Source organism: Penicillium concentricum (genome assembly GCF_028827145.1).
Source record: "Penicillium concentricum strain IBT 3081 chromosome Unknown utg000004l_segment0_segment0, whole genome shotgun sequence".
NCBI classification, from domain to species: Eukaryota; Fungi; Ascomycota; class Eurotiomycetes; order Eurotiales; family Aspergillaceae; genus Penicillium; species Penicillium concentricum.
Genome location: NW_026622757.1, coordinates 1,055,327 through 1,070,511, shown reverse-complemented (window position 1 = coordinate 1,070,511; position 15,185 = coordinate 1,055,327). Strand labels below are relative to the sequence as shown.

Here is a 15,185-nt window from a genome sequence, read left to right as displayed (position 1 = left end):
CAGCGATAGCGTAAGATTGTTACGTATTAATATTTAAAATTACACGTGGGTCAAGTGTCAAGTGCCGCGCAACTGCCAAGAAACCGGTGGATTAAGGCAAAATACATAAATAGCCAGGAACAAGGGGTTCAGTGCGGTTCAATACATCGTCATTTTTTTTGATGTAATTTGACCTGCTCTAGGGCTACATGGAATGACCCACATACTCGGTACAATATCCCCTGCAGAATTCCTTGATGTTGTATGCTATAGACAACATTGAAGGCTGGGAGTTAACTTTGCCTAAAAACCGAATACACACATACATATACAGAATACAATGAACACATTGTAACACTCGATGTCCAAGACTATTTTGATCCATCTGAAACCCTTCTGGTCAACCATGCAGCCACCAACGCAGCACATCCACCAAACCGTAGCACCCAGCCCACACTATCGTCCCACGGCTCCCCTCTCGGCTTCTGGGATGCCTTGAAGATAGCACTGCAAACAAGGCTAGACAGAATTTGTGGCAGAGAAACAGCCATATTATGCAGTCCAAGGATAATACCCGCCTGTGCAACATCCCCACCCCGATAATCCTTTGGGTGTCCATGCTCAACATCACTGCCACCCACCCTGTGATGTTCACCACCCTCGTCATGAGCCTCAGCTGCATGCTCGTTATAGGTGGGTTGAGCTGTACGACGATGATCTCGTCTAGAAGGATCAATCCGAGCTACCTCCGCCGAGATCAGGGCGAAGGGAGCCCACAGTGCCACGGCCCAGGAGATACCGACAAGACCCACAAACGCCGACCCGGCTTGGTGGGAGTAGATAAAGAAAGTGCTGAACATGCACAATGCGAAGAGGAGGTGGGAGAGGAGCCAGACTCGCGGGAGGGTCAGGCCTGGGATTCGTAGACGTGAAAGCCAAGTCGGTTTCCCTTCGGTCTCCTGTCCGAGCGGAACTGCCTCGAGCAGAGGCTCGGATGCAGTGCCTGCCGGCATACTTGAAAATGATAGTCTCCGTGTAGGCTCTGCATCGTCATCTGAATCGCGGTCTGGAGAATGAGAATTCCGACGTGAAACAGACTCTGGCGCCGGTCCATATAAGGGGACCACGAAAAGAGGAAGCAGCATATTGGAAAGGAAGGAGATGATAGCATAGACAAGTAGAGCCAATGTCCCGACTCGAGTAGCATCTTCCCAGATCTTGTCGAGCTCGCTCTCGGAGAGATGGGAATTATCCGCGAAAATGGGATTAGCGTACAGCTGGCCGACATAAGTCGTGGAGTAGTATAGGAATGGGAACCAGCCCACCCACGCCGCGATCTGTACCTGACAAACACGGGAGATCTGGTTTGGCAAGCTCCGAATCGACTTGATGACCTGTTTGAAAAAGGAGACGATGCCAAGCTTGTCGGTCACAGGCCCGTCTCCTCGTGGATCCCGCTCTTTGATGTAGAAACAACTAATAGCAAGGGTTACGCTCAGAAAGACCGAAGCAAGTACACACAGGACCTTAAATTGGGTATTTCCCAACCAAGGGACAATCTTCGGCAGGTCCATATAGCCAAAGATGTAGCCCAAGATGTTGCCGACGCCGACCATACGACTAGCCCAGGCGTTGGACAGCTCCTGTTGGTGGGTGGGACAGTTGTCGACAATGAATGCTCTAATGGCAGCTTGCACTGTAACAGAATGATTAGCCAAGCAAGCATAAACGTGAGTATGGAATGCGCACCGGTGTTGATGGCAAAATCAAGGCAATACATGAAAACCGTTGCCATGATGATGATAGTAATCTTGGCCCCTGCAGATGTTGATTCAACGCCAAATATAGACACAACACCTCCCACAATCTCTTTCACCCATGCTAGGGCTAGTAATGAAACGATAGTTGCTGCGCCTCCAACGACCATGAATGGTTTCCTCTTACCCCACGCGAGTCGGCAGTTGTCGCTTCGAATGCCGATATACGGTTGCACCAGCGCACCCGTCAAGGGACTGGCTATCCAAACAACAGCAAGAAGCGACTTGCTCATCCCGAGGGATAGAAGGTATGGCTATACCCGGTCAGTATATTGTTTATCCAATCTTGCAGCTTCGGGATGAAAGATATAGGATGCAAAATCAAGATCCGATCATCTGCAAGTCATGATTTGTACTTACCGATCCATTGCCAAGTTCGACAGACCAAACAATCTGAAGTCTATTAAAGAAACACCGGTATCAATAAATGGCCAATATACAAGTCAAAATAGCCCATGAGCAATTTGAATCAAATCGCCATGTGCAAAGCTACTTACCCACCAATCGATACAGTCAAAAGAAACATGTACAGTGCATTCTTGGACGACTCATCGGCGCCGGTATGAGGGCGCACACCACGCCTGTCTGCAGTGTGAGTGGCAACCATGAGAGGCGAGCTCTCGTCGATAGAACCAGGAGTAGGCTTGTAGGCCAATTCCCCCATCGGAGAATTAAAGAGTTGGGATTTCGATTTGTTGAATTGGCACCGACCAGGATTTACTCATGGGACCCAGTTATGCGTGTTGGATATAGTTGAGGCTGCTGTGCTTTCCAGATGCTGACTGTAGCTCAGGGTTCAGCCGAGCTGAGATTTGCTTTTTTGATAGTAATCGCCGAGAGCGGGTTTTCTTTTAATTAACTTTACAACCCTCGTCTCCGTGGTAGGTAGTGTGGACTGTGGATTGTCGGAGTGTGGGGAAGTACTGTTAGAAAGATGGGGTTATGCTGGGTATTGACAGCCACGCATCATTTACGAGATGGCTGAAACAAGATAAAATTCGACAGGGTATAACCCTCCTAATCAAAGCGCGGTGTGTCAGATGGGCGATCTGTTTGGTATCCCTATCACGACTGTAGGGGGGAATCGACGTCAGCAGCACGTGATATACCATTTAGAGATCATTGCCACCAACACGCACTAGAGAACAAGGGAATATTTGGTATATTTTCAAGTATTTTTCAGATTCCAATTCAAAGTCGTTACATGTCTCTGTCTATATAGTGTGATTGGAGGCGTACAAAATAACCTTCCTATTCCCAGCCGGTCTTCAGGGACAATGCCTGACGATCCAAGAAGCCAACCTGAATCTTTCCCTTCCCAAGCCATACCCCTTGGAGAGATAGTGGAACATCTCTCGTGCCCGTGCCCGCCAGGCAGCATGAAAAGAATGTCTGCCAGCGCAACCCAATTCACGTGCAGGGCAGCCTGACACCAATAATACACGGTGTTTCCTATTACCGTCACACAGTCCAAAACCCCAAAAGAAAAAACCAAAAACCAAAAGAAAATGAACACTGGGTCAAAATCAAGCAAAGACATAACACGCAGGCTATACACGAATATCGCGGTATGTGCAAGGCCAGCATTGGACCATGTGCGATTAAACAGGAGGCGATATAAACCCCGAACCAAAGGACGCCAATATGCGCCCTGAAGACTCCGAAGAGAAAGGAGAATTGAAACATTTGCTCAGAACAACCCTGGTAAAGAGTACATGAGGCGATGCACCTACTGTTATGTAGTAGACACACCGTACTCTGTACTATTCTCACATGTGTTGTTGGAGAAGTTGCGGAGCGATCATGTGTGATGAAGGCATGCCGGTCAGGGCGGACGGCATGCTCAAAGGAGCTGCCATCGACGTCATGTTGGGCATGCTAATCATTGTGTGAGCGGGCGCCGGCGGGGACATCTCTTCCCTAGGGGAACCGAATTCATGTGCATCATTCTCCAAATCTTCGTCGGTTGGGACAATTGTCTGACCATCCTGCTGCGCTTCATGGATCCGACGATGTCTAGCGGATAATTAGTGCAACTCGCATAAGAAGTATAATAATAATAACTTACTGTGCAAGATTATCAGACCTCGAGAAAGCTTTGCTGCAGTAAGGGCAGGGGTACGGACGCTCTTGTGTGTGTGTTCTCACGTGTCTATAAACAGGGGTTAGTTGGCGGCTATCGAAACAATCTCACCGGTGCACGGTGCAGATCAGCCCCACCAACGTTGGAGTAAAAATAGAAGTAAGCTTACCTTTTGAGGTGCTCTAATCTCTTGAATGTTCTACCACATGACGGGATGGGGCAGGAATGGGCCTTGGTTGGATACGGTCCCAACTCCATCATGGTTGCACTCCTAGCTCTCCGTGTAGGACCAGGCGCCGAACGCTCCGACCGACCAGTGGTATTTTGGACCGCCGAGTCGACGGCACCGCTACTTGGCAGAGATGTCAGATCATCGGATTGGTTTGTCATTGAACCCGGGTGCTGTGCGTTGCTGTGATCCAGGCTTCGCAGCGGCGTGCCATGACGGGACATTTCATGAAGAAGATCCTTTTGTGGCAGCATCGCACTAGGGTAAGTGCGAGCGAGTTCCTGAGTGGCTTCATCGCTCTCTGCGACTGGAGCGACTGAGCTAGAAACTGAACGCCGCAGATCACTTGGTCTGTGAGCAGCGTACGAGACTGACTGAACTCCTGGCGTTGTTGATTGGACGTGAGCTGCGCCACTGGGTGCGACAGCACCCGTGTTGGGCGGGATAGATGACCTACGTCGGCGCTGCTTGTATGTCGGGGATCCCTCGATGACGGGATACGGGTTTGCCGAAAAGGATCGGGGCGCGGGCTGATAGTGAGAACTGGTTAAATTCGAAGGAGGTAGCTGCATCATAGGATGGTAGGCGGGTCCACTTGAGATATCCGGAATCGCTGTGTAAAGCCCGGTATCTTCGTTGGCGATGTAAGCCGGTTCCGCTCCGAGTCCGACCGAATGCTGCGGAGGGGTGACTGGTTCGAAGGACAGGCCGCGATTGCTGTAGTCCTCGTATTGCGAGGATACAAAGGATGGCGCAGGAGAGTACTCGTAGAAGGTCGGCATGGAAGAATGGCGCTGATGGGGGCGGGGAATGGGCATTCCGTGGCGATCGTACTGGATGGGGCCGTAGTCCTGTTCGCGCTTAATGATGCTCTGGACTAGATTGTTCGAAAGGGGCATCTGTGGGTGGCTGTACATCGGATGCCCAGAGTCGTCCTGGAGCAGAGGGATCGCTGGGGGAGCCATCTGCGGAGGAGGCATTGCGTCAACGGTCCGAACCACGGGGGAGTTGGGCTGGCCATATGTCGTACTTGCGTGGGCAGCGAACGAGTTCAGATTCACTTGTTGTGACTTGGTCAATTGCTCGTACAGAGACTGGGACGAGTCGAACTCAAAAGACATGGCCGGTTCGCTGACTGCGACCGTGGTGGCCTCCTGGTTCATTTTCTCGCGCTTCAAGTCGCGTTCCAATGCATCGAGGAATAGCCGGTCGTGGGGCACGCCGTACCAGTAAAACACTTTTTGCTTCTTTTGGGTCCGAATACAGTTGTTTTTGTACAAGAAGTCCAGGAACGGGCTCTTGGGATCCTCCAGGACTGCGTCTACGCCGGCCTTGAGATTTCGTAGATCGGAGAAAATGCCCTCCTCAAACTTTTTCGAGTTCTTCACTGGACGTCCAAAGGCTTGGAATCGAAATGCGAGACATCGGACAATATCGGTACCGGAGATGTGGAAAAGGCCGCTCCTATTGAGATGGGTCAGTCAGCTTCCCAAGGCATCACACACATTAGAGTGAGACGAACCAGTAAACACAAGAGACATAGTCGCCCGTGGGAAGCAAAAAGCGTCGAATGAGTTGATCGGGTTGCCAGTCAACGGGAGCTGACAGAAGGAAATATTTCACTGGCCCATGTCAATACATTGCTTTGATGCGGGGATCAATCCAACCCAAAGACATACGATTATCCACTTGCTGAAGAGCAACTTGCGCGTCGTGAGGTAGGCTTCGCTGTGCTTCGGTTGAGAGCATAAAAGTTTCGGGTTTTTGAGGTGGTGCCATAGAGATTGGAGCACCTGGTTGAGGATACATTTTTTTATCTTTCTGCGTGAAGCGCACTGTATGGATAATTAGCACCGGGAAAGACCGCCTGATAACGCATGCGCAAACAAAGAGGCGATCTGAGTCCAATCAAAAATAACCGCCTCTTGTGACTCTGCTGAGACATAGCTGCAATACCTCGGATCTAACTCACCTGAATGGTTCAACAAAGATATCGGAAGTGCGAGGATCAACGTCGCCAACCAGTTAAAAGATATCCGATCGGGATGTTCTAGACGCGGAAAAGGGAGGAGCCAGCCTCGTAGACAAAGAGAAAAAGAGAGATCAGAGAATGGAACTGGACCAGCCGGTAAGCCTCTGGGAATTTTCGCGCGCAGCGGAAGAAAAGAAAGTGAGTGAGGATCGAGTATTGGTGAAGAAGAAGAAGGGGGGAAAGAAGATACAAGTCTAATAATAATCGATGAGAACAGGGAAGCGCCCTGTGATGTCTGACCGGTCATAAACTAGTATGTTATTTTGGATTATTATTAGTCACAAGGGGATGGGAGCATAATATCCCCCTGTTAGTGGTGTTATTTATGTTATTAATGTAATATATCTGGTATTGGTTTGTTATTTACATGGTATTTGACTGTCATTTACAATGCGGAACAGGAAATCGGTTTATTCAGGTTCAGGTACTTTCATACTTCCCTAGAGATGATCTTTGATGAGAAAAATAAGACTCAAGTTTAACACAATAAAATCACAATAGTTTGTTAGTATTCATAGTTTGATATATCAAACTGAATAAGACTCTGTTCTTCTTAACAAAGGGAATAACCCCCCTGTCTTAATCCTTTTGTACAATATTTTAGTATATGCCATGTATCTCCGAAATTGATGATTGGCCCAATCCACATAGTGACCAGGCTGCATCAACAAGTGATAAACATATCACTTGCCACATTTAGAGATCCTTCTAGACAGAAAACCGTGTGAAGTCCAACGGGAAAATATAGGTGGATCCAGCCAAGGCTCATCAAACTGGCGCTGGGACCTGAAGCACCCGCCTTCTCGTTTCAGAATTTCAGTGGGCGCTTACATGCATATTGAAACCCAGGTTTTTCCCTCTATTTTCTCCGAGCTCTCCGGTGTGTGAATAAACGGTTGTGGCTTTGAGATCGTCTATCCGGTATTTCCGACTGTCTTGTAGCCCATTCGTCCGGGACTTGTTTAATGGGGATAAAGTACAACGTGGTATCTTGAAGAATGACCTCGCAGCTGATTGTACATAAACGCAACGTTGTACCTGAGGACTTTCTATGCAAACCCTCAAGTCAAACAGATGTGATTTGTGTACCTGCACTCCATAACCCGGTCCACTTTTCACCAGCCAGCCATATCCATCAGTAAGATGAGCAAAGTTCCAGACCCCATGGATTAACAGATAACGTAACCTTTCTAGTGGGCAAAATTCCAAGCTGGACATTGGACCCCCATAACATGTGGACTCGGTGGACTTTGACTCTCTGTATGGACAGTCTCCTGATCAGAAATTTCAGTGAGATCCGTAGCCTAAAAGAGCTTGGTACAACTCCGAGATGGTTGTACCCTTGTACAAAAATACAATCACAGAGTACAGAGTACAATGATGCTATCTCCATCTACAGAGATCATCATTATCAGATCAGCGTCCATATATATCTATGTGTCAAGATGTCTCATCTTCGAACCAAAGTATCCCGGTTGGATCTTGACTAAGTTCGCCCTAGAACCCCCTATCAACATCAAAAAGGAAACGGACACAAACAGATCCAAGATCAGCATGTTCTGCCGGAGCCTTTAAACGAGAATCCCACATTAATCTAGCCCAACGGAGCCCTACCGGATCGGGTCCGAGAAATGTCCAAGTCCACGAGATCCTCGTATAATCCTCATCAATATAGACTCTGGGGGTTTCAACTACAACCAGGGCTTCCCCTGGAAAACTAGCAGATACCCTCGAGGGAGGCACCCTAGACCAAACACAGTAAGCTAATCTATGTACTCCGTATGTACAACATAGTCAGACCATCGCACAGGGCACCCCGGAGATCAAGCCGTTTGATCGTCCACCCTGAAACGATCTAGAAATTCCATTGAGCCGTTTCAAGAAACGTGGGGATCGTATTCTTCTATTCATGCAAGAAACCTCATGCGGAAGGATAGGTCGGCTGATGACTTATCGAGGAAAGGGGAGGCGGTTTAGCCCGTCTACCCCCTGTTCGTGAAGGAGAGCAGGAGTACCGAGTGATTCGGCTTTTATTCCTGGCCCGGTCTTGCGATGCAGTGTTTTTTTTCCTCCAATATTTTTTGGCTTCTTCTAGCGGGTTAATTTGTAACTAAAAGGTATAATCTTCCCAAAGAAACGTTAATAATAATATAATCATTTTCCTCAAGAGCTCTGGAACGAACGTAGAAGGACACATGTGGAGGTTAAGGGGGAAGTTCATTTCGGGCTAGCGGCTCAGCGCATGTTCTAAGCCGCAATCTGGAATATCTCCGGTTTTTCGAGTACACAGAATTCCCCCTGATTCAAACTATATTGATGCTTTGCTCATTGAGTTCCACACGTTTCTTGGCATTTACAGTCTTGGATTCACTTTTGCACGTGTTCATGCTCATGCAGGGGCTTCATGGGGTGATAATGACGTTTATAGTCTCAGATTTGGTTCTTAGGTTAGAGCAAACTGAAACATAGCTGTCAAAATCCCATGGAGTCTCTAGGGAACTCCCCGGGGCACAGTATGGTCTTGATATATGTGTCTACGTGATTTTGGGAGAACACTGAACTTAGATATGAGAAAATCTTTAAGATAACACTCTGAAGTCTGTTGATATGTACAATGTCTTTCGGTCCCATCTATGTACAGAGAAAAACATGTCAGACAGAGTCGATACTCTTCCTCCTTTTTTCCACCATGGCTTCCTTCATAAAAGGACTCCGTGCTCGGATCTCTTTACCCCAGACCAGCACCAATATTGGGGCAAAAGACAGAACCAATGCAATAAAGGCTAGTACCGTACTAGCCCATTGGAGGCCAAGATGAGAATACATGCTCATAGTAGCTAGAGGCAGGAACGCCGCTAGGGTGTTCTCACCAGTGGCAATGATACCCATGCAGCTGCCCGCGTATTTGCTGTACGCATCGACCACATAGTCGGAGATTCCCGTCACGACAATAACACTACCAGCCCCTACCATGGCGAGACCAACAGCTGGTGCGATCCACGGAAAATTGGGGTATGACGTCCAGGCGTATGTGAACATACCACCCGAGATGCCGAATATGCCGCCCACAATAGCGAGGTACAGCCGAGCCTCGGGTATAGGTGTGCCAGGGATCTCCTTGTTGCGGGATGCCGAGTCGAAGTAAAGCTTTCCTGAGAACAAGGTGATCACCCATCCCAGAAGTTCTCCGATCACGACTGCTGCTTGGACGTATCCAGCTTGCGATGGTGTCCAGCCATACAGCTCTGCGAACACCTGCTCAACAGATTGGGTGAACAGATACAATGTACCGACGGTAAAGGCAGACCATAGCGTCGATACAAATACCACGGACTCGGTGAAGAACAGGAACAGAGGCCTGCTAGCGCTGTGGCCCACGATACTCAGAATCGACTGGCCTTGTGTGTCGATTTCATGCTGGGTATAGGCGTTCTTGCCTTCACGCCGCAGAGCCTTAGCCCGCTGTCCTAGGATTGCAATTCCACGACACTCCCTAAACAAGAAGAAGTACAGAGGGAAGAAAGCACCATACCACATGAGCTGGATATAGCCAATCCATCTCCATGTGAGAGCCTGGTAGATAGCAGCTCCAATGACGGGTCCAATACTACTACCGGACAAGTAGGCAACGATAAAAAGACTGACAGGGACATTTCGATTTCGCTCCGTGTCCCAGACATTCCCAATCACCGTGCCAGAGGTATTGGCGAGGATGGAGACACATCCTCCGGCGAAGAACCTCGTTATGACCAACGTGTAAAAATTCTGTGCCACAGCCTGTGGCACGACAAAACAGAGGAAGGTCACGTACGTGCCCAAGAACACATATCGTACACCAAAGTCCTCCATGAGCGGGAGGACGAGTAGGGAGAAACAGCCGCCACCAACGGCCCACGATGTGACGGGCCAGTAGGAGTGAGGGAAATGAGCGTCTGAAAGGTTGAAGCGCTCATTCATAGTATCGTGGGCTACTGTGAATATTGTGCCGTTGATCATGGTCATGAAGGTGGCGAATACGGCGAGGGCTGTGAGAAGCCATTTCTCGCACAGAGACCAGTTGTATGGGTTTCTGGGATCTCGCGGCCCGTCCCAAGACACAATTGTGACATCCTTGCTAGGGTCTTGATGATCTGTGTTGTTGTTAGTCAATAATCTGGATCATAGTTGCTGGTGTTCTGGTTTTACCTATTACTGGATCATCATGGCCGGAGACATCGCCACGCGCGAAGACCATATCCCACCTCGACTCAACAAAAGTCTTCAAGGCAGGTCAATTCCCAAATGCTTGTTGTAGTGCTTCTATTCCGTGTCGAAATGCGGAATGAACCGAATTTGAAGATATGATGTAATTTTCCGCCTCAAAATCTTGATATAGATCGTAGTTGCAAGCAGCAATGTGATTTCCTCAAGGTCAAGCCTTCAGAAATCAGAGAATCCAGCTTCATTTAAACCTATCCGAGCAGCGAAAAATTTCTGTGCGCATTGCAATTGATCCGAACAGAGTGATCCTCACTCCACAAAGGTCCGATTCTCCAGACAATAGCCGTTTCGGGACTAGTCACAATATGCCCCAGGGTCGATTTCAAGGTCGCACATTGTGGTTGGCTCATGACACTGCTTTGACCGGCTCTTCTTGTGATGTGCTTAGATGAATGAATTAGCTAAATGATCTACTTCCCCCACATTGGCTTTGTTGGCCTGGGATTCATCCTGAGGCAAATCAAGCTAGACAATTTTTGTCGATCAGGCCTAGACGATCTTTTGTTCTGGTTATCATCTATCATTCTGCACTCTGCGATCTCGCAGCTTCAGTATCGGATCGCTAATCGTTGTAGGCTGTATCAAGAAGCCAAGACGTGGTGGAGTCTGATGAAGCCAAGAGAATGGCTTGTTTTACTCTAATCACTATCAATCAGAGAATGTTAGGTAAAATAGTGACTCTTCAAGTGACTTGCATAGTCTTATTGGGGCTTTGTTTGAACTGTATAACCGCCTTGTCCTTTGTATAGCCGCCAGGCACTTTCTAGCGTACTATCCAAATCTATATTCTTATCCTTCTATAAAATCATAAGCCTATTAATAGCATTTAGCGGTCGCTTCAGTCGCACATAACTTATCCACAAACTTACTAGGTCCAATTTCCTATTGAACATTCCAATGATCAAAATCACGTCTAAGCGAACCTTTGAATTCGGATCCGATCACTGATGCCAAACTGCCGTTCATTGCGGGTCGACTCCATTCCCACAATCGCATTTCATTACCGAATAGGTACTAGTCTGTTTTCCTATTTAGGCAAGTGCTTCCCTCTCTTCATGTATCTACATTCAACAAAAAGGGACCAGGTACTAACTAAGAACTAACATTAACCAGGAAGACTAATACTGAATTACGAGATGAAATCAGGGTAACGATCATTCGGCGCAAATCCCGATAGTTTCCCGGTCCACAGCAACCCGGCATCGCCATGGCATCAATCAATGCCTTGCTCTACGCATACTCTTGCTCTACGCATACTCTTGCTCTACGCATACTCTTGCTCTACGCATACTCTTGCTCTACGCATACTGTCGTGCCAATAGCTCATTTTGTGACACTACAAATTCAGGGACAGAACTCAATTCTCTTGCCATATGATGGTCATCTCCCAAATCCTTGCGAAATCTACGTGACATGACAACTAGTCTGCCACTTCGGCTTCGGATGGAATCTATGCAGAATGAGATTGTCAATTCACTCGAGACCAATTGTGATGTTTTGTCCTAAGAGTGTGGTTCTTTCCAGAAACAAAAAAAACATATGGAAACGACTCTGAAATCACGATAACTACTCACCAGAAGCCTGATATCTCACTAGTTGTGACTGTGTGTCGTGAGGGCTGAGGAGAGATGATCATCGAGCGAGAATCACTGCATCTTTAATTTTCACACATTCCACAATCCCAAAAACAGTCGATAAGACGAGAACATTACTAATTTTGCCATCGCATTGTTCATTGACGAGCACTTGACCTCATACATATTTCGCCTTGATCACCTATATCACCTACATTGCCTTGTGTAACCTTCAAGGCGGGTTCGTGAGAGTATCACAACAGCTAACCTCCTTTGCATTTCCTCATGATCAACAGTGAGGAATGAACGACATTCGTTCTTCAAATACCAGGATCAAAATGACTATGATAGGTTCGCACGAAGTGTTTATATCATAAGTTTGCCACGCCCAACATATGACATCGGCGACTTGGTCTGAGACTCCCCCGCATTTAACATCAGATAAATAGCTTATTTTCTCTCAATTTCTAACATATTTCTAACCAAATTCCCTTCTGAACCCTTATCTTCACATATATCCCAACTCTTGGTTACCAATACACAATCTACTATCTAACATGGTCAATACCACCCTTGATCAAAACCCGCTAGATCCCAATTACGAAAAGCGCCGCAGCTCTCTTGGAAATATGGAGCACTCACAACAAGCCCAGTCCTCCAAAAATAAGGACATCATGGTGGACAGAGAGGTTGCCCCGTGCGTTCAAACCACAATCCTGCATGCATGCATGCAAAGTGTCCTGTAACTGACCGCAAATGAAAACAGTTCTTCCCGCGCAATGTGCAACGAGCTTGCACACCAACATGCCACGGAAGATCTCCACAGGAGCACAGAGCGCCGCCGGTCTTCGCAGGATGTAGATCACCGTATGTCTTCGTTCCCGACCTATAACCCTAGGATCATACTTTTAGAGTCTATTATTTTGTACTAACGAGCATCAGATTCTTTCCTCTCTGATCTAAGTACCGACCGTGGATTCCAAGAACATCCCGAACAAATTGGGGAGTAATAGTGTGTATACTTTGCTGGACTCGGGACTGCACTGGAAGTTTCAGAACTTATATCGGAACTTGGAGTGATACCTTCATGAAGCGATGATTAGCTGTAAATTAGGGAACTGTTCAATTGATACTATACTTTGTGTGCTATATACATCGTAGATTGTGACAGCTTTAATTTCGTTGTGTGAGGCAAAAGCGCGTACTGGTGATGTCACCGTGATGTCCAACCCGCATACCAGCAATACCCAACGTTACTAAGCAATAGAAAAGCAATCCAACTTCTTTATATATCTTGGTATTTGTCTGGAAGTCATGAGCGCTATCAATCACTTCGCGAATCAAAAACCTTGTCCCCCCGATACCAAGTCTGGCAGACACGCGCCTCAAGCAACGTCTCCGGTATCCACTGCATATCAACAACCAAGAAATCTGCATATAATCCGCTCCGCAGACTTCCAGTCCAGGAATCGGCAAACCGCGCATAAGCCGCACCAGCCGTAGCAGCCGTAGCCGCCTCAGCCAGCCCCAACCTGAAATGTTCGTTTACAGTATCATCAGTCTCAGTCTCCAGCGCCGAGCGCCTAGTAGTAGCATTATAAAGATTGGGGAAAGGAAAGTGACGCGCAGTAGGGGCATCCGTGCCTATAGCAATAGGAGCACCCCCATCTAGGAAGTCCTTGTAGGCGAAAGCGCGCTTACACCGATCATGTCCCACAAGACCAGGCCACGCCTTGAAAAGCATAGGGTCGGAGTGTACAGGCTGGATCGAGGCCGTGATACCCAGCTCACCGAGCCGCCTCGCGTCTTCCGAGGTTGTCAGCTCCAGGTGTTCGATCCTATGTCTCCGACCTGGCGTGCCGATTCTTGACAGCACATTGATTGCTTGGTGGATCGCTTTATCGCCTATCGCATGGATTGCACATTGAATTCCCGCTGCGTCGGCGCGCTGCACCACTTCTTGTAGCATGTTCTCTGGCCAGATTGGCTCGACGGGATCGGATTTACCAGTGTAGGGTTGGAGGAGAGCGGCAGTGCATCCGTCAACAACGCCATCGCAGATGAGCTTTATTCCGAGGACATGGAAATCGGGCTCGCTGTACTGCCTGTTTAACTCGATTGCTCGATCCACGTATTTGAAGTTGGCATCTTGATCCGCTGAGAAGGGGACGAGCCAGTGTGCGCCGATGTGGAATGGGATGGTATGATTCCGACGGTAGAGATTCAGAATCTCCCAGGTTCCTTCGTCCATGGCCATGTCCACTAGTCCCGTATACCCGGCAGCGGTGTACGTAGCAACTGCAGTGTCCAATGCACTCAATTTGTCTTCCGTGGAAGTGACACTTTCTAGATGAGGCCATGCAAGGTTCAAAATAGCGGATTCGTCAAGTAAGCCGGACGCTCTTCCATTTTCATCGCGGTGGATGGTTCCACCGGGAAGATCGGGGGCTGAATGAGCCCCCATTTCATCGAGGGCAGCTGCGCTGCACCACATAGAGTGAAGGTCGAAGGAGTCGATAAAGATGGGACGTGGGTCGATACCATCCAGCATACTTGCTAGTGCGACTCCATTGGTAGTTGATTGGATCCAGCCTCTGCATAATATACGCGGCAGAGATGGATGAGCATCGGCGTAAGATTTGATGGCTTCACGGATTTGATCGAGGGAGGTGCATTCAATAAGATTGGCTTTGCGCAATGATTGGCCGTATTGAAGGATGTGTACATGGGCGTCAATGAAGCCTGGAATGACAGTGCGATTTTCCAGGTCAATGATAGTTGCATTTTCTGGGATGGTTATTCCATCGAGAGAGCCGACGTAGGAGATCTTGTCTTTCTCGATGATCATGCTCTCCGCAAAGTCCCCCTCTTTATTCGAGGCCTGCGATGGCAAGAAGATGCGCCCATTCTTGAAAACGGATGTCATGATCCCCAGGTTTTGCGGTTCTTCAACTCTCACAAAGAAGATCGCGGCAATTCTGAAGTATTTATTACTTCATGCGGGGAAGTCGGAATGTTTAGCTCTTACACCCGGAGTTCTCCAGGACTTTCCGTTTAAGAACATTAAGTGGATATAGTGAGACTCGGGCTGGGTTATCTCGATGGCGAATGGTCCAATATACCTTTTAATCTAGCCTGGAGGGGGTATTGATTGCATGGACCGGCCAATAAACTGCATGGTGATTGGATGAGAGGGAAAAGGTGTTCATGA

General features: G+C 48.0%; 5 protein-coding genes across 5 annotated transcripts; 1 reads left to right on the top strand and 4 right to left on the bottom strand.

Annotated features, from left to right (window-relative positions):
- Positions 1–350: 350 nt before the first annotated feature.
- N7517_009348 (putative sucrose transporter) lies at positions 351–2,460 on the bottom strand (the record flags this gene model as incomplete). Its single annotated transcript, XM_056727071.1, has 4 exons — positions 351–1,675; positions 1,729–2,050; positions 2,157–2,196; positions 2,294–2,460. The coding sequence occupies 4 exons, from the start codon at positions 2,458–2,460 to the stop codon at positions 351–353; spliced, it is 1,854 nt and encodes a 617-aa protein (XP_056575643.1).
- Positions 2,461–3,565: 1,105 nt separating this feature from the next.
- steA (sexual development transcription factor SteA) lies at positions 3,566–5,917 on the bottom strand (the record flags this gene model as incomplete). The annotated part of the gene is made up of 5 exons (XM_056727070.1): positions 3,566–3,812; positions 3,865–3,948; positions 4,049–5,572; positions 5,631–5,730; positions 5,788–5,917. The coding sequence occupies 5 exons, from the start codon at positions 5,915–5,917 to the stop codon at positions 3,566–3,568; spliced, it is 2,085 nt and encodes a 694-aa protein (XP_056575642.1).
- Positions 5,918–8,792: 2,875 nt separating this feature from the next.
- Positions 8,793–10,374, bottom strand: N7517_009346 (uncharacterized protein; the record flags this gene model as incomplete). The annotated part of the gene is made up of 2 exons (XM_056727069.1): positions 8,793–10,270; positions 10,326–10,374. 2 exons carry the CDS (start codon positions 10,372–10,374, stop codon positions 8,793–8,795), a joined length of 1,527 nt encoding a protein of 508 aa, XP_056575641.1.
- Positions 10,375–12,531: 2,157 nt separating this feature from the next.
- Positions 12,532–12,984, top strand: N7517_009345 (uncharacterized protein; the record flags this gene model as incomplete). The annotated part of the gene is made up of 3 exons (XM_056727068.1): positions 12,532–12,671; positions 12,741–12,841; positions 12,917–12,984. 3 exons carry the CDS (start codon positions 12,532–12,534, stop codon positions 12,982–12,984), a joined length of 309 nt encoding a protein of 102 aa, XP_056575640.1.
- Positions 12,985–13,298: 314 nt separating this feature from the next.
- Positions 13,299–14,900, bottom strand: N7517_009344 (amidohydrolase; the record flags this gene model as incomplete). The annotated part of the gene is made up of 1 exon (XM_056727067.1): positions 13,299–14,900. One exon carries the CDS (start codon positions 14,898–14,900, stop codon positions 13,299–13,301), a length of 1,602 nt encoding a protein of 533 aa, XP_056575639.1.
- Between the last annotated feature and the right edge of the window lie 285 nt (positions 14,901–15,185).